This window comes from Molossus molossus, unplaced genomic scaffold, assembly GCF_014108415.1.
Source record: "Molossus molossus isolate mMolMol1 unplaced genomic scaffold, mMolMol1.p scaffold_m16_p_20, whole genome shotgun sequence".
Classification (NCBI taxonomy): Eukaryota; Metazoa; Chordata; class Mammalia; order Chiroptera; family Molossidae; genus Molossus; species Molossus molossus.
In genome coordinates, this window is record NW_023425356.1 from 426360 (window position 1) to 445281 (window position 18922).

At 40.0% G+C, this 18922-nt stretch overlaps 1 protein-coding gene across 1 annotated transcript; it reads right to left on the minus strand.

Annotated features, from left to right (window-relative positions):
- Positions 1-9429: 9429 nt before the first annotated feature.
- LOC118637155 (putative olfactory receptor 2W6) lies at positions 9430-10383 on the minus strand. The gene has a single exon (XM_036272351.1). The coding sequence runs from the start codon at positions 10381-10383 to the stop codon at positions 9430-9432; it is 954 nt and encodes a 317-aa protein (XP_036128244.1).
- Between the last annotated feature and the right edge of the window lie 8539 nt (positions 10384-18922).

Genomic DNA, 18922 nt, shown 5'->3' on the forward strand with positions numbered 1-18922 from the left:
ATATAAAAAAGTAGAAGCACATACCTTGTTCATTGATTGGAAGAATTAACATTAAAATGTCCATATTACCCAAAGCAATCTAGATTCAATGCAATCTCTATCAAAATACCAATGACATGCTGCACAGAACTAGAACAAATACTTCAAAAGTTCATATGGAACCAAAAAAGACCTCGAATAGCCACAGCAATCTTGAAAAAGAAGAACAAAGTTGGAGGGATCACATTACCAGATTTCAGGGTATACTACAAAGCCACTGTAATCAAAACAGCCTGGTACTGGCACAAGAACAGGCATATAGATCAGTGGAACAGAACAGAGAACCCAGAAATGGACCCAAGGCAATATGCTCAATTAATATTTGACAAAGGTGGCAAGAGCATACAGTGGAGTAAAGACAGCTTTTAAAATAAATGGTGTTGGGAAAATTGGACAGCTACATGCAAAAAAAATAAATAAATAAACTAGGCCATCAACTTACACCATACACAAGAATAAACTCAAAATGGATAAAAGACTTAAATGTGACTCATGAATCCATAAAAATTCTAGAAGAAAATGTAGGCAACAAAATTTCAGACATCATATGCAGCAGAATTTTCACTGATACATCACCTAAGGCAACAGAATCAAAGGAGAAAATGAACACATGGGACTACATCAAACTCAAAAGCTTCTGCACAGCAAAAGATACAATCATCAAAATGGAAAGGCAATCCACTGTATGGGAGAGCTTAATTGCCAATGACGTATCAGATAAGGGGTTAATTTCTAGTATATATAGAATGCTCATACAACTCAACAAAAGGAAGACAAAGAACCCAATTAAAAAATGGGCAGAGGAACTAAATAGACACCTCTCCAAACAGGACATACAAATGGCTAAGAGACATGTGAAGAAATGCTCAACATCACTAATCATCAGAGAGATGCAAATTAAAACAACAATGAGGTATCACCTCACACCTGTCAGAGTGGTCGCCATCAACAAAGCATCGAGGGTGTAGAGAAAAGGGGACTCTAGTACACTGCTGGTGGGAATGCAGACTGGTGCAGCCACTATGGAAAACACTGTGGTGTTACCTCAAAAAATTAAAAATTGAACTTCCATTTGACCCAGTGATCCCACTTCTAGGAATATACCCTAAGAAACCTGAAACACCAATCGGAAAGAATATATGTAACCCCATGTTTATAGCAGCACTATTTACAATAGCTAAGATCTGGAAACAGCCCAAGTGTCCATCAGTAGACAAATGGATTAAAAAGCAGTGGTACATATACACAATGGAGTACTACGCAGCTGTAAGAAAGAAAGATCTCTTATCCTTTGAGACAACATGTAGGGACCTGGAAAGTATTATCCTAAGCGAAACAAGCCAAACAGAGAAAGACAGGTATCATATGATCTCACTTATTTGTGAAATATGATGAACATAACAGTCTGAGGAATGGGGTAGTCCCAGAGACGTGGAAGTGGGGTACAGACTGACAATCCCCAGAAGAGGGGGTGGTGAGGGAGAGATAAACCACAGAACTTATATGCATGTATGCATGAATAATGGGCATGGATAGGGCAGGGAGGGCGGAAGGGGAGAATAAGTAAGGGGAAAGGAGAAAGATCTATAAGAAAAATAAATAAAATAAATAAATAAAATGTAACCACTAAAAACAAAATAAACCAGCCACTCATTTTTTCTCCTCTCTCATCTTAGCCTGGGTTTTTTCAACACCTTAACCTTGAGGATTTCAAAATACAGCTCAGATAAAGTCAGATCCTCTACCACAGGCAAGGGAATGTCCTGGATCCAAGAGAAAACTCACCCAAGTTCACCCGAGGCCTCAGGGAGCTGGCAGAGCTCAATGGGCCCCTTTCTGGATCCTAGTTTCTTTGGAATCCTGCCAGCTACACCAAGTAAATGTTAACGTAAGAAATGTTCAAACCTGTGAAGAATTTTTGTGAGTTTATTTGAGCCAAAACTGTTGACAAATATCGGGAAGCAAAACCTCAATGGATTGAGACAATGCTCTGGAGAATGGCAGTTTTGCATTTTATTTTATACATTACAATAAAAGGAGAAGACGTAAGTGGGTTACATGAAATCTATTGGTGATATATTAGGGAGGTGGGAGAAAGCAAAGTGGGGAAACCTCTGAGATTGAATGAAAAGTAAAATGACAGATGCGTACATCTTTAGGTACAGTATCGTTAATAGGCAGCAATTAGCTCAGTAACAATGAAAAGATCTGTGGTCTCTGCAGAGTGCTACCTGTGCCTTGTGGGGTTGGAAAAAGGAAAATTACTTTGATATTCCAAACATATGTTATTGTAGATGCAAAAAGACAATAGACAGGCTCAGTTAAGGTAAAGATTGACCTTTGTTCTGGGAAGATGCTGGCCTAGGACATGACTACCTGCCATAAACTGCTTTTAGTTTAAAAGTTTTAATTTCAGACCATCCTTTGTGGTTACTTTAGGTCTTTGAGTTTGCAGGGTCACCACACAGGCCTCCCCTGAGCTCGTCAGGTTAGCATGGGGACCTTTTTCATCCATACAGTAAACATAAAATTAATGAATATAAAAAACTAAGAACACACAAGACATTGAGTGCCCCCCATTTCCCGTTTTCTAAGTGAAAAGAAAATAGATCTATCTACCCTACAGTTATGTTCTACAGATGAGAAAGGGTGGACGGGATTACAGATCAGATAAACTGAGGAATGAGAAATGCTCGGACCTATTGACAAAAGTAGCTTTCCTTAGGCCACTTCTGCTTTCTCGTAAGATTGAAATGTGGCTACACTGACTCATTGAATCCCTCTGGATAATGGTGGAAAGTCTTAAGAGACCATGGATGATGTAGTCACTGGGTAATATTTACAACTAGAGTTGGTGGGAGAGTGATTTTCAACTTCTAAGGTTTTTGACACAAGTTGGAAGAACAAAACCCCAGAGATCTCATTAGAATAATTATTGGAAAGGAGCTTCTGATAACAATAATTTTGTTTTCTCCATGTCCACAGGGATCTGACTCTTAGAATAGTGCAACTCATTAACATGTTCTCCCCATGCATATAGCCATTAATAAGTTTGAAAGGGTTTCATTATAATTCACAAAATGGGGCAATCTCTAGGGTTGTCTGTTTTAGAGGAAAAGCCTTGACTAAGGACTGACTGCCACAGGAGCAAATGGTGTCAGTGTCTATCACTGCTGGGTTCACCCAACTTCACAGCCACTGAGCAGCCCTGAGGTTCACCCAGCAACAACTTCTACACCATCAATCCCAACTTTGCAGACATTACTGGAACACCATTCTTCACTTCAGGATGGCATTTTGTTGAGCAGGGACTTAGCAGGGGCATCTAGGAGAGCAAGCCTCTCCCAGTGACACTATTGTTGATTCTGTTGTGTTTGTTAATGGCCCCTTATTCTTCACTCCACAATATTTTTACTTCCCATAAGTATTGTGTTCACAGCCATGTTCCTAGCAAAATGTTCTGCATAGTTAATCAATATTTGTTGACTATATCATTTACTTTATAAAGGATAGTAAATAGGCTTGGTGAAGACTTGCTGTCTTTAAATAGGTGGAAACAGTTGATATATAATAAAATCAAAGAGTCACATATACTATGTCTGAGAAATTTCATATGTATAGAAACTCCTCCAATTACACCCAAGAGATAACAAAGAATGTTGATGCAGAGGATTGGAAGACTCCTAAATGAGTATTAGTTAGAGACCTGCTTAGTACCCATGGTCTGTTCATGCAAAGGAATACATTACAGTACAGAAGATGCCTAAATAGAGAAAGCTCAAATGACATTAAATGAAAGTGAAGAAAGTTCTGTATTGGTTGGAGTGATTGTGCAGGGAGTTGTGAGCCGTTAACAGTTTATTTTTTAATCCTCATCCGAGGACATTTTTCCATTTTTTGTACAGAGTGGGAGGGAGAGAGAGGAAGAGAGAGAGAGGGAAACATCGATGTGAAAGGGACACATCGAGTGGTCGCCACCCGCACGACCAACCAGGGCCGGGGACAAACTGCAACCGAGGTACGTGCCCTTAGCGGGAACCGAACCCGGGTGTCTCCGGACCGCAGGCGGACGCTCTAACCGCTGAGCCAAACCGGCCAGGGCAACAGTTTAAACTTGACAATAATTGCAATGGTGAGCTTGGGCAGATGTGAGCACCTGCTGTGCCATTAACAGACTTACATTTTTGTTCCAGCATTCTCACTGGTTCGTGGGAACAAATTTGAGGTGAATAGGCCAGAGGCCAAGAGAGAAATTAGGAAATTGTGGTAACGCGGGTGGGCCATGCCCATGGAAAGTAAAAACAGTCAAGAGATACTGAGACATCGAAGAGAATAAACTCACAGAGTGTTTATTGCTGCAAAGAGAAAAAGGACTGACTCATGGGTGATACTTGAACTTCTGGTTTGACCAACTGAATACTCTTCATAATCCCGATTTCAAACATCTCTGTCAAGCAACACCTCTTATTTCTCCAGCTGACTTATTCTTGACCATTTAACCACCCGCCGAGTTCACCACTTTTTCTTACTTGCCTCATTTTTACCTTTCTCTTTCTTCCTTAGTCAATATTTATAATATCATGACTTTGGTTAAGATCAACTCTCTACCAACCACATTCCTCTCCTAATGGAGCTTAATAAGACTGGAGAAAACTTTTATTTCAAATCCTCAACCATATACCTTGAATAAACTCAATGTTGCCAGGCAATTGTATTATACTTCCTTACTTCTTCCATTCCCACTTTCACGGATAAGTATTTCACATCCTATTCTAGTTCCTCAGATCACCAATACCTCCTTGCTCACAATCACTCTCAGCTGATAAACTTTATGCCCAATTTTACGGAGAAAATGGAGGCAATCAGAAAACCCTTAGGGAGTACTCGTGATCTGCATGAAAGCCTGCTGAGCATTTTCACAAATTCCATATTACGTAGGAATAAAATGATAGCAAGAGGGAATTCGGCAAAGTAGGATAGACTATTCCAGTTAAAATAATAAACAAATGCTAAGATAGGCAGTGAATAGTTATCTTAAAGATATTAAATTGCAATATCAAATTAAATAATCCTTTCAAGAATTTTAGTAGTTTCCGTATTCCATTGCTTTAATATCTTGAGGTGTTCATAACAAGATCACAATGCCTTCTTCCCATTTCACAGTGAAAAGAAAGTGTTTGGAAAAGAACAAGCTTGGTGTCAGAGTGCTCACACACCTCCGCTCCCTGTTGCTATGAATGCTCTGAACCGTCCCCTCGTAAGCGGAATGCTTTTTCTTTTCATCTACTCGCTTTCCTCTTTCTTTCCTTCATTTTCAGTTTACTGCTGGATCATTCCCTTCCCTCCAGTCTATAAACATGTCATAGTTGCCTCTCAGAGATAATTCTCTTTTGCTTTCCATCCTTCTATGAACATCTGATTTTCTGTTTGCCTTTCTCTCTAGACTCCTTGGAAGATTTGACTGTATTCACTGCCTCCATTGCAGACCCACCTTTTGTCTCTGTGTTCGCTCCAGTCATGATTTTGCTCTCAGGCCGCTGACCTGGTTCTTCATAGGTTTGCGACTAAGACCCACCTTACCGGATCTCCTGGTCAGTTTTCGGTCCTAATCTCACTGGGCTATTAGAATTCTAGGCAGTTGATCACGCATTCCTTCTGCAAACACTTTCTGCTCTTTCCTCCAGAATAACCCTTGATCCTCCTCTGACTCACTGGACACTTCTCAATCTTTCTCTAGTGCCTCTCCACCTTCCTGGCCTAAATGTTGTGCTGGCTGTTCCCTCTGCTGGGAGCCCTCCTCCCCCAGCTACCTGCTCCGCCTGTTTCCTTATCTCCAGCAGGTCTTTGCCTGAACACATTTTCCAAGCTCTTCCTTGACCCTCTGCATTTAAAACCCCAGCCCTCTCGTATTTCCTAGCACCTGCCCATTATATTTATCTTCACAACAATTATAAACATTACTGTCATAAGTTTTATTTATGTATTTCATTTTTTTATCCTCACCCGAGGACATTTTTTTATCTGAGATAGAGGGGGAGGAAGAGAGAGAGAGAGAGAAGCATCGATATGAGAGAGACATTGACTGGCTGCCACCCACATGACCCCAACCAGGGCCGAGGACTAGCCGCAACCAAGATACGTGCCCTTAGTGGGAATCGAACCTGGGACTCTCTGGTTCTTGGGCTGACGCTCTAACTGCTGAGCCAAACCACCCAAGGCATAAGTTTTATTTTTTTAATTTCTCTCTCTTATCCATTAAAATGCAAGCTCAAAGCTGTGGGGACTTTTGGGTGTGTTTTGTTCTAGTACCCAGAACAATGCCTGGCACAATATGTACTTGCTGAATGAGTGAATGAGGAGGGAAACGTGAACCTAGACAAGATACAAAATAAAATAAAGCTGTCTTTTACCACCCATCAAGACAACAAGATGGAAAATGATTTGATAATCAGATTAAGAAACATTTATTGAGCTATCTTCTCATAGCTCTTAATTTAAAATCACAGTAAGTATAAAATCACATGTGACCAGATGTGTAATATTTATTTCTCTTGGAAGAAGTTTGAGCACCATGGCTAAGAGATGTACAATTGTGCATAATAGGCTGAATCCTGATGTTCATTTCTACCCTCCATCTATGTGAAGGCCAATCTGTAAGGGTAAAGCATGGGTCAGTGAGATGAACCTATTGAGGATAAAATAAAATGCTTCTGTTATTTTTTACTATGAAGGGTATTCTGTTATTCTCATGAGATGGCAGAATGGTTGATTCTTCATACTTTATGCCTAGGTGAGCAAACTAAGTAAACTAACTTTATAAACTACTTTATAAATTATGTTAAAGAAGATGCTGGGCCGTCATAATGTTATTAAGGACATAGTGAACTTTTCCTCTTGATATTTGACTCTTGACAGTCATTATTTCCTAAAACCTATAATAACAGCTCTAATTGTTTTAGAGAAAAATGTGATGAAACTTAGCCCTTGAGGGATAAAGGGGAAGTTTTTAAAAGAATTAGTTGGAAAATCCAGAGGAGCTTTTCAAAGTCGATAGAAATTTATATGCTTTCTATTGATCTCCTGCCCCCACTCCAAGATATTATTGATTCTAAAGTAATATCTAAAGAATGTAGAAATGAGATTTAAAAAATTATTGTATTCATTGTTCACTAGAGATTGATTCTAAAAGGATTTTTATTTATTTAGAAATGTACAGTATTTTTTATGCCAGTAGGACACATGCTGGCTATTGGCTGCGTTAGTCATGCCCTTAACACCATCATGACTCAGAATCACCTCTTACTGAGTTTATAAAGTAGAAAGAATCAACTGCATTCTAATTTTCTATCTTCTTTTGTAAATAACAATATTTTCTATCATCAAAACTAAACCATGTTGATTTAGGTACTAACATATTTTAGATGATTTCAGCCCTTCAGCTGTGAGTGCTAACGTCTTCCAACGCGGACGTGGGATGGGACACCGGCAGGTCCGCGGCCCGTGCTCCTGGGCCCTGGCGGTCTCTTCTGCGCAGCGTGGGCTTCCCTTCGCTCACCGCGGCGGCGTCTCCCTCCACGGAGGACGCACTCTGTGTTGAGATGGTTCTCTTCTCGCTTGTTTGCTAAGACGGGCGACCTTTATGTGTTTGTCCCCAGCACAGTGGCTCAGGGGAACAGCAGCAAGAGGAAGAAGATGAAGCAGGAAAGTTATTTGAGGGAACCGAGAGGGAAAACAGCAGACAAAAAAAAAAAAAAAAAACTAAACCAAACCCTCATTCTTACAGGTCCTAACTAATCTACAATAAAATCTATTCTATCTGAACAAGGTGTATGAATTAGTTTTCAGAATAGGAAAATATGCGCTTTGTATCTTAAAATTCTATATTTTTAAAGAACAATTTAATAGGTATTTGGTGTTTTTTCTTTTCATTTTTTCTGAGGGCTCTAGGTTGACTGAACTTTCTTAAAGATTTTGAGGGAGTTCAAATGAGAAGTTGCTAGTGCCAGCTGGCTTGGCTCAGCAGTAAGAGTGCTGGCCTGTAGACCAAAGAGTTTTGGGTTTGATTCCAGTCAAGGGCATGTTATGGTTTGGTCTCCAGCCCTGGTGGGGGTTGTATGGGAGGCGACCAGTAGATGTATCTCTTTAACGCCATGTTTCTCTCTCTCTCTCTCTCTCTCTCTCTCTCTCTCTCTCTCTCTCTCTCTCCCTCTCTCCCTCTCCCTCTCTGTCTGAAAATAAATGGGAAAATATGCTCAGGTGAGGATTTCAAAGGAAAAGAAAGAGAAATTACTAAAGTTCATTTTTTATCCAGTTCCTACTGATGCTGCTCACAATAATCCCAAATTTTGGAACCCTTATTCACTTGCAGAAATTTTAATGTAATCTATGTTTTCCCAGGTTATGAGATGGTTCATCCAACTGACAATATTTCAGATCTGAAGAAAAGTGGCTGCCTTTAAGACTCATCTATGTGACACAAACCATTTACATCACTTTCTGTTGTGACTGGGGAAGGGCTGCAGTCACTAAGCTAGATGTGAAGAGGCCAATGTCACCCAATTGTAAAGACTCCAACAGCTCCCCAGAGTTCATTTTATTCTTCTCTGCCTCTGTCCAAGATCATCCTGATAACATATGGGAAAAGCAGAGATGAACAACCTTCAAACGTTTTAAGCAAGAAGGCCCTTTAGCTTTCTTTGTCATTAATTAATTATTAGGTATTGAATATAAGCAATAAATTCTTCCTTTTATGGAAAGCAAATGCCTCATGGTCTTGCTGTTCATCTTTCTTCTTCATTTTCTACTGTCTCAGAAAGTCAAACATACATATCATTAAACTCAATTACATGAAGGATTCAAAATATGCGTGACCCACGTAAAGGACCTGTGTGGCAGTGTTGGAGGTACTGAGCGCTAGATAATCGAACAATTTATTTTGTCTTTCATCCAGGCATTTGGCACTTATAAAATAAGTACATTTGAACTTTCTACAGAGAAGAAGTACTTCAGTACTTCTAAGTGTTTTATTTTCATATATGTTGAAGGCCTACTAGGTACAAATCATTGTGATGAGAGCTGGCATAAGTACAAAAATGCCTGGTGTCTACATTTATGACTGGTATTTGCAAGCAGAGCTCACTATTTGGTACAGGATTGGAGCCCTCCTAGTGAGCAAAGCTTGACTTAGAGGGACTTGAGAGGAATTCAAATAATTGTCAACTCAGGAACATTGCATTTTCTCAACCTAGCTAACCCACAAAATTCCCCATCTCATTAAGTGTCTCTTCAGTTTGTCAGTTTGTAACGTCAGAGTATTCCTTTACTTGTTAGGTCTAACAGTACATACAGAAGATAGGTCAAAAGAGAATCCCAAAATGTAATCACTTTTTACTATATACCTGCACCCCCCTTCCCTAGCACCTTCTTCATGGCCTCTTTGACATCTTTGTTTCTCAGTGTGTATATAAGAGGGTTAACACTGGGAGTGACAATTGTGTATAAAAGAGTAAGGAACTTTCCCTGGTCCTTGGAATAAGTGTTTGCTGGCTGGAGGTACATGTATATGATTGTGCCATAGAAGAGAGAGACAACAATTAGATGGGCGCTGCAGGTATTGAAGGCTTTCTTTCTCCCAGCAGCAGACTTGATCCTAAGCACGGCTTGTGCAATGTACCCATAAGAGATAAGGATGAGGATGAGTGGTGCCAGAATGATAAAGATTGCCAAAACAAATGCCAGTGCCTCCAGGGACATGGTATCAACACAGGCCATGCCGATTAGTGCAGGCATCTCACAGAGAAAGTGGTCCACCCGCCTGAGTCCACAGCGGGGCAGCATCAACGTCTGGGGTGCCATTATGAGAGAATTGCCAAAGCCACTGAACCATGCCACGGAAGCCAGCTTCCCACAGAGCCGTGGGTGCATGATGACCATGTAGTGCAGCGGTTTGCAGACGGCAGCATAGCGGTCATAGGCCATGACAGCCAGGAGGACACACTCCACCCCACCCAGAGCCAGGACAAAGTAGAGCTGGGTGGCACAACCCAGGTAGCTGATGGTCTTATCTGAGCCCCACAGGTTGTAGAGCATCTGAGGGATGGAGCCTGTGGTGAAACACATGTCTAGGAATGAGAGGTTGGCCAAAAAGAAATACATAGGTGTGTGCAGCCGAGAGTCCAGAACTGAAAGCAAGATAATGGTCATGTTGCCAAGAAGAGTCACCAGATAAAAAATGAGGACAACCACAAACAAGACCAGCTCCAGGTGGGGACGGTCAGAGAAGCCCACCAGGATGAAGCCTTCAGAAGAACTTAGATTGTCCTTTTCCATCATCTGTGACCACATATTACCTGTTAGGAGAAAGATGAATATCTGTGAAAAGTCTAGATATACTCCCTCACAATGGGTGGCTGGTAAAATGGTACCATGGAAATGTTCTTGGAAATGCTGTATGTCCCACCCAGAATTTCAATTGGCATAAGTCATTGTTGGGTCTGAGGAGCACAGTATTTGGGAGTTTTACCAACCTTTTGCATCATTTTTGTCAGATTGGCGGGATGTAAAAACTTATTTTCAAAAACTAATTATTTTATAAGGAATAAACATGCAAAATTGTCCACTTTTTGAAAAAACAAAAAAAGGAGCACCACATCTTCTAGTAATATGTAACCCATGGATAGGACTGGTGGCTTGTGTCTCCAAGTCAGAGTACCCGGCTTGCTGTTAGCTGAAATCTCATTCCAAACAATGTCTCATCAACACTGGGAAACCCAGAGTCATATCCAAGTCAAGGATAAAAGTGACCAAGTGAAATCTTAGGAAGAAGATGACCTCATTTCTGTTATAGCTGCACCTTGAGTCCATCCATTCTCTTTATTGGAGCACCCCTCCCTCCATGACCCTACCATGCCCTCTGCCCAGTTCTGTCCTAAACCTCTGATGAAATTGTGTTTTATATCCACATGGTGTATTATAACCCTGGGGTTGGGTGACTTTTATGAAGTTGAGAATGCTTTTCTATAAAGATGAGAAAGATAGAAATAAAATGATTGCCAGAACTCAATCCCAATGGAACTAATATTCAGTGTTCTTTTAATAGCCTTTCCTCTTATTCACATTTATTCTCACACACACACAAAAAAAACTCCACTTCCAGGAAAATAACATGGATTATTTTATGTAAGTATCTTTTATAAATCCACAGAAATGAAAGAATTTTTAATCTTTATGACATTTTACACTTTCAATTATTGGGCAGTGTTTTTATGTCTTGGGAGTATACTGTATAATGTAAGTTAACCAAGGACACAGTCTCATTCTGATATATTTTTATGCAGTTATAAAGAAGAAATAGAATTGTGACTGTTATTAAAAGGGAATGTATTATATCTCTCAGGTGACTGGGGCACAGAATAGGGTCCCACCGCTCTAAGAATGCTTTGCCGTAACTAAATCACGTTGTGGTATGTGTTCCCCCACAACAATTCTAACTAAGATCTTGTACCTTAAAACTGACACTTTTGGGAAATTATAGGATTGTCAAAGTCCTCCCACAAGAGGCTGCAACAAGCATCTCCAGTAGTAATGGACAAATGTAATAATATCTGGGGGAATAGACAACCCAGTGATTTGATAACTGAGGACCAACACTTGTAATGAAGGCAGCACTGTGGACTTCCCACTACTTCTTGCAAAGTGGACATTTAAAAAAAGTATATACAGGGTGCCCCCCAAAAGTATACACACTTTAACAGCTGATAACTCTCTTAAATCTCACTTATTTTCAGGTTTAACTGATTAGAAATAATGGGTGAAGCCCAAATAAGCTTTGAACAAAGAAAATTTATCCACTGGACTTTTTTTTATGGGGAAACATAAAAGATAAAATTTACAGTACAAAACTGACAATAGTCAAAGAAGTGAGGCAGCCATTGAAAGAGACTATGCATACGTTCCAAACGGGAGGACTCTGGATGTTTGTGGTTCCGTTGCTTCCTGTTATCACCAGGGCCTGGACCAGAACAAACATCAGTTTGAAAACAGGTGTTGACAAAACAATTAAACAATGTCTGTAGATTCTATTACACTTTGAAACTAAAATCTGTTTTAATAAACACTGGCTTTATATTCAAAGTATGTATACATTTTGGGGGGACACCTATATATAATGGTTAAGAAAAAATACGTATGTATATATAAATAAACTGGGAGGGTGGACACCAAACTGATAATGGTGAATGTCTCTGGAGGGGAAACTGAATCAGAGAATGGGACTTTCTCTATACCTACAATGTTCTATTTCTTTAAAAATACCTGGAAGTATGACCATATGGAATAGCTATTAATTCTGAATAGTGGAGTATATGTGCACCTTTTCTACTAGTCTTTGTAAATTTACATATGTTTAAAATATCTCAAATTATGAAATAAAAAATAACTATGAATTACAACTCATTTTGATGTTAATGTGACTAATGTTTATGGACCTCATGAAGTAGGCATGAATATTAACCATTTGACATAATTTACCCCATTTCATGCTCAGAGCAGCTCCAGGAAGTCAGCAGTGTCTTTACTCAACATTACCGAGGACAGAGGAACACAGAACTATCATCGGAGTTCAATGTCCAGTGTTAACGCAGAGCAGCCCAGTTGCTGAGAGCCCATTAGTCAATACCCTCTTTGGCAACAAAGACCATAGTCAGTATTTTATTCTTAAGGTTTTTCAGTTCAGTAGATGCCACTAGTTTTCGAATTCATGATTTTGGTAAGAACTCCATTAAATGAGCTCAAAATCTCTCTCTAGATTTCTCATAGAATAAGTGGTATTTAACCACCACCTTTAGAACTTGATCAAGCCTAATGTTAAAGTGCATAATATGTCTAACTGCTCACCTATAGTATGTGGTTAAAAACCAAAACCAAAACCAGATGACTAGATACAGGCCTGAGACCCATTTCTTCCTAAAAGATTATTATCTTACCAAATTTGATGGCAGCCTTAGACATGCCATATCCACAGTTCTTCCTCTTTCTTGGGACTTTACTGGAGAGTCCAAGTGGGATGACCAGAGTGAAAACAAGGAGAAAAGAAAGATGACATTCAGGAAATCTGTGAGAAGGAAAAAGAAATGAAGAGGCGATGGGCCCCAGCAGCTGAATTGGGGTGGATGAAGAGACGATGTTGATGAGCAAACAGCAGTTACTCCCCTTGAGGGTCCTGGACACCCACAGCCCCCTCCCACCCCAAGTAAGGAAGATGTCTTTGATGGACACTCAGCACCAGAACACAGCAGAGTCCCAAGGACTCACGTTTGAAAAGAAAGAACTTCTATGAGTTTCAGAGCTGATATAAGATTGGACACTTCCTTCTCTGCCTCCCCTGTGGAGTAAAACGTTCTTTTTTAAATTCCCTGAACTCATTATCTCTAACAAGGGTTGGGAGAGTGTGAGGTCTCAGAGAAAATATTACTCATTCTAAAACATACACACACTACATATTCACCCAAGAGAGAGTTGGAGAGAGAGCACCAAACCCTCCTTACTGGGTCTCCTCAAGACCAGGAGTCAGTACTGAGCATTAAGGCAAAGAAAGTGGCTGCCTCACTCGTCATTCCAAACAGAGCCCAGAATCAATGAAGGCTGTGCAAGGATCTGCCTGTGCTGGGTCCCTCCCTGACTCCTGCTCTCTGCCCCTGCTTGGGGCACACAGTGCAGAGAGGGGCTGGTCACAGTCCTTTGCCATTTTATTTATGTCAGATGAGTTTTCTATGCAAGTTTAAGTTACATAATAATAAAACTTATCTTGAATATATTCTATTTAAAACATATATCAAGAGGAAGGTGGATAAAATAGAGACATACTTTGATGTTTAAAAGTAATACAAAAACAAAAAAAAGAGTCCAAAAATACTAAAATAATCTTATTTCAATTTGCCAAGTCTGGTGTAAAATTATCAAGATTATCTCAAGAAAGTTACTATCTGCTGACAAATGACTTCAGTTGTAATTAGAATAAATGAACAGGTTTTGGTTTTTAAGAAAGGCAAAAAACTGTGCTCCTTCAGATCACTGCTGTCTGTTCCAGTGCCAGGCGAGCAAGGTAGGAGGAGTCCATCTTGGAGCATACAGTGAAACCTCGGTTCTCGAACGCCTCGGTTTTCGACCAAATCGGTATTCGACCAGGAGATTCGAGAAACTTGTCTCGGAATCCGAACAAATATTTGAAACTCGAACTTCCGAGATGAGCCGAGTTGAGCTGAATGGCGTTCATTCGGCCCAGCGCGCCTTGCTTGCGTCATCAGTGTGAGTGCAGAGAGAGAGTCACGCTTTGTGGAGTCACGCTTTCCTATTGGTTTCATTGCTTCGGTTCTCGAACAATTCGGTTCTCGACCGTCCTCCTGGAACGAATTATGTTCGAGAACCGAGGTATCACTGTACTTTCTGTATTTACCTGCTGAAGATTTCTAAGGGAGATGAATTTCACATTTCATTTCTATAACCATATTTTGATCAATACACATGAGATAATACATATAATACATATAAATGTGTTTTGTACATTTAAAATATTATTTAAATTTGAATAACCATTATTATTAATATTTTATGGATGACTAACTTCAGTGGCCATTTCTAGATACTTTTGCAAGTAGAAACAAGATGTATCTGGTCATTACCATGTCCAATGCTATGTTTTTTTTGTTTGTTTTTTGTTTTTTTTATCCTTACCCGAGGACATTTTTCCATTTTTTGTTCAGGTAGAGTGGGAGGGAGAGAGAGGAACAGAGAGAGAGAGAAACATCGATGTGAAGGGACACATCGAGTGGCTGCCACCCGCACAACTGACTAGGGCCGGGGACAAACTGCAACCGAGGTACATGCCCTTAGCGGGAACCGAATCCGGGTCTCTCAGGACCGCAGGCCGACGCTCTAACCGCTGAGCCCAACCGGCCAGGGCTCCAATGCTATGTTTTAAATATAAACGTTATTAAAGTCATATATTATCATCTTAACACCACTAATTATATTGGTGGAGATAGAAGATAAGTAGAAAAATAATAATATAATCTTTATTAATTTGTAAGCAAATGGCTACAATGATTTCTTTTCTGTCAACAGAAATATTGAAATATGTAGAAGATTAATCAAAACTAGTCAATATTAATTCTGTATTCCACAAACTTCTTGGCACAATTAGAGGCCCCTGAGAGTTGTTTCTTATACCTAAATTATTAACTTACACAACCATCTCAGCCTAATATTTTCTAATAGAAACTAGGGAGAAATACCTGGAGAATTTTATTTCTTTCAAGAATTTCCTGAGATAATGAGTTCCTCTGAGAAATGAAGGGGATGAGGTCCTCATGAGGTCCTCCAAGGATGTGGAGTTCTTAGCCAAAGAAGACATTTCAGAAACAATCTTTAAATTGTTTTTGCCACCCGACTTTTACTCATACTCTAACCTACCCCTAATCCATTATACATACAATTAAATTGGTAACTGTTGGAAATATTACAGGTGTGGAAAGCTTTTTTCTGTGAAATAAAATAATACAATTCAAGTGCTATCAGTGATTGTGAGAACTGACATTACCACAGGACTTTATAGGTTGTACTCTGAAATCATGGAAAGTTGTTAGAGAAGGAAATGAAGTCGATAAGCTGTCAGTCATCTTTCCCATCAAATGCAATTATATTTAAACAAATTTTCTTTTATTGCCACTTCATCTAATTTTTATGTGGGTAGCTTTTGTGAAAGTACACAACTGATTATCTGTAGAACTTTTATCACATGTATTCATAAGATTCGATGTACATCACATTTTTTAACTGTATTTTTCAAACCTGCTTTTCTTTTTTTTTACAACATGGCATGATTGTAAATTTATTGAGATTTGTTTTATGGCTTAGTACATGGTCTCTTTTGGTTAATGTCATGTACACCTTTGTAAAGAATATATATTCTGCTGTAGGTGGGGAAGCGTTTCATTAATGTAAATGAGGTCCAGTTGGCTGTAAGTGTTGTTCAAGTCTTTTCTTCCCTGCTGATCTTCTGTCTACTTTCATAAGTTCTGAGAGGAGAGTGTTGAAAACTACTATTATAGACCTGTCTATTGTTTCTTCCAGGACTGTCAGGTGTTGCCTCATGTATTTTCAAGCCCTGTTATTGGGAACAAACAGATAAGATAGTTAAGTTTCCTTCATTAATGGATTCTGTTATTATCAAAGAAATGTTTTTTTCTCTCTGGTAAGATTCTTTGATCTGGAATTGTCTTCACTTGGCACTCCACCTTGGGGGTGATTAGTGTTTGCCTGGTATATCTTTTTCTAGTCTTTTTCTTTTAAGATATTTGTAATTTTATATACAGCCTGACAATCTCTACCTTTAACTGGAGGGCTTAGATAATTTATATTTTATATTATCACTAATACTGTTGGATTTTAATTTATGACCTTGTCATTTGTACTATTTGAACTTTGTTCCTTTTTCACCCCACCTGCTATTTTCTTTTGGTTTGAGTATTTTTTATTATTCCACTTTATCTCTGCTCTTTGTTGTATTTTTTTTGGTCCCTTCAAGGCTTACAATTTACATCTCTAAATTATTACAGTCTATCTTCAAATGGTGTGCATCTTCCCATATAATGTGAACCTTCACAACAATAGACTCCCATCCCCTCCCAATCCTTTATTTAAAAAAAAAAAAAACAAACACACACCATAATTATTGTTTTATTTTTTAAACATATTTTTATTTATGAATGTATTACAGATATTCTTCCTTTTTCCCCCGTTGACCCCCTCCTCCCCGCTCCTGCCCCACTCCTGCCTTTTCCACACTGTTGTCTGTGTCCATTGGTTATGCATATATGCATAAAAGTTCTTTGTTTTATTTCTTCCCACCACACCCCCCCCACACCCCCCTTCCCTTTAAGGTTTGTCAGTCTAACAACCAATTTGTACTTCTTAATCCCTTCACCTTTTTCACTCATTTCCCCAACCCCCCTCCCATCTGGCAACTAACAAAATGTTCTCTGTATCTATGAGTTCCTTTCTGTCTTTTTTTTTTTTTTTTTTAAGAATACAAGACTTTTTCTTTATTCATCATGATGATATTTTTAATTACAAAAAGTCAAATAGCCCAGTCGGTATGGCTCAGTGGTGAGTGTCAACCCATGCACCAAGAGATTGCCAGTTCGATTCCCAGTCAGGAAATATGCCCAGGCTGTGGGCCCAATTCTCAGTGAGGGGCATGCAAGAGGCGGCCAATCAGTGTTCTCTCTCATCAATGTTTCTATCTCTCTCTCCCTTCCTCTCTATCTCAGGTCTCCCAGAGTGACTGACCTTCAAGCAGTGGTGTGCTGGAAATGTTTAGCAACTGGCTCTCTGATTCTGTGGTCAGGACAGGGTGGCTATCCCGGGATCAGCGTGATCAGAGTCTGTTTCTGCTTGTTCATTTTGTTTGTAGATTCAATTATCAATAGATATGTATTTATTGCCCTTTTATTGTTCATATTTTTTATCTTCTTTTTCTTCAAGAAGATCCTTCAACATTTCATATAATGCTGGTTTGGTGGTGATGAACTCCTTTAGCTTTTTCTTGTCTGAGAAACTCTATATATCCATCAATTCTAAATGATAGCTTTTCAGGATAGAGTAATCTTGGTTGTAGGTCGTTGCTTTTCATCACTTTGAATATCTCTTGCTACTCCTTTCTGGCCTGCAAAGTTTCTTTAGGGAAATCGGCTGACAGTTTGATGGGAGCTCTTTTGTAGGTAACTATCTGCTTTTCTCTTGCTGCTTTTAAGATTCTCTTTGCCTTTAATCTTTCGCATTTTGATGATGATGTGTCTTGGTGTGGACCTGTTGGGGTTCATCTTGTTTGGGACCCTCTGTGCTTCCTGAACATGTATGTCTGTTTCCTTTACCAAGTTAGGGAAGTTTTCTGTCATTATTTCAAATAGGTTTTCAATTTCTTGTTCTCTCTCTCCTCCTTCTATCACCCCCATGATGTGAATGTTGGTACGCTTGAAGTTGACCCAGAGGCTCCTTACACTATCCTCATTTCTTTGGATTCTTTTTTCTTTTTGCTGTTCTGATTGGGCATTTTTTGCTTCCTTATATTCCAAATCGATGGTTTGCTCCTTGGATTTACATACTCTATTATTGAAGCTGTGTAAATTATTTTTTATTTCAGTTAATGCCTCCTTCAATTCTAACTGTGCATCCATGATTTCTAACCGGTCCTTTTTTATGCTCTTGAGGCCCTCCCTAAGTTCACTGAGGTTCTCACTAAGTTCAAGACAGGCCAATCCTATGGTTAAGCAAGTGGCAACAACTTGGGTGGGTTTGAAAGTTGGGTGGGGCGGGGCCTCAGGGAGTCAGCAGGGCGGGGCTACCAGTGTGAGCCAGGTTGCTGGAGTCCCAGATATGGCGACTGTCTGCCGCCCCGGGAAGGGCTCACCAAAGGAACAAAGGCCTCTTACAGCATGTTTGTCCCGGAGAAAGCCCCCTCTCCAGCCCTCGCTCCAGTGCCAAACAGCTCAGTTCTTCCCTGTATGTCTCTGGCACCCCTGGAGCAGCCTCCCCTCCAAGCTTAGAGGGAGAGAGTCCGATAAGTCCGTGCGCGGGCCCTTTAAGGAGCTGCCTGGGGCTCCAGCCGCTTCAACTTCCCTGAGCCTCAGTTCCCACTGGTTTTTCCAGCAGAAGTTATGGGGATTCTCTTCCTGGCACTGGAACCCTGAGCAGGGCACCTGGTGTGGGACGGGGACCCCTCAGTCCTCAGGAAGGACCTTCCCAGCTGCGGGAGCCTCCTGATTTTTATCCACCACGCTTGGGTGTGGGACCAGCCCTCCGCCACGGGCCCCTCCTACCAGTCTGG

Bases quoted from the DNA above. Each gene is read 5' to 3' on its own strand.
- LOC118637155 (XM_036272351.1), bottom strand. From the start codon at position 10,383: ATGTGGTCACAGATGATGGAAAAGGACAATCTAAGTTCTTCTGAAGGC.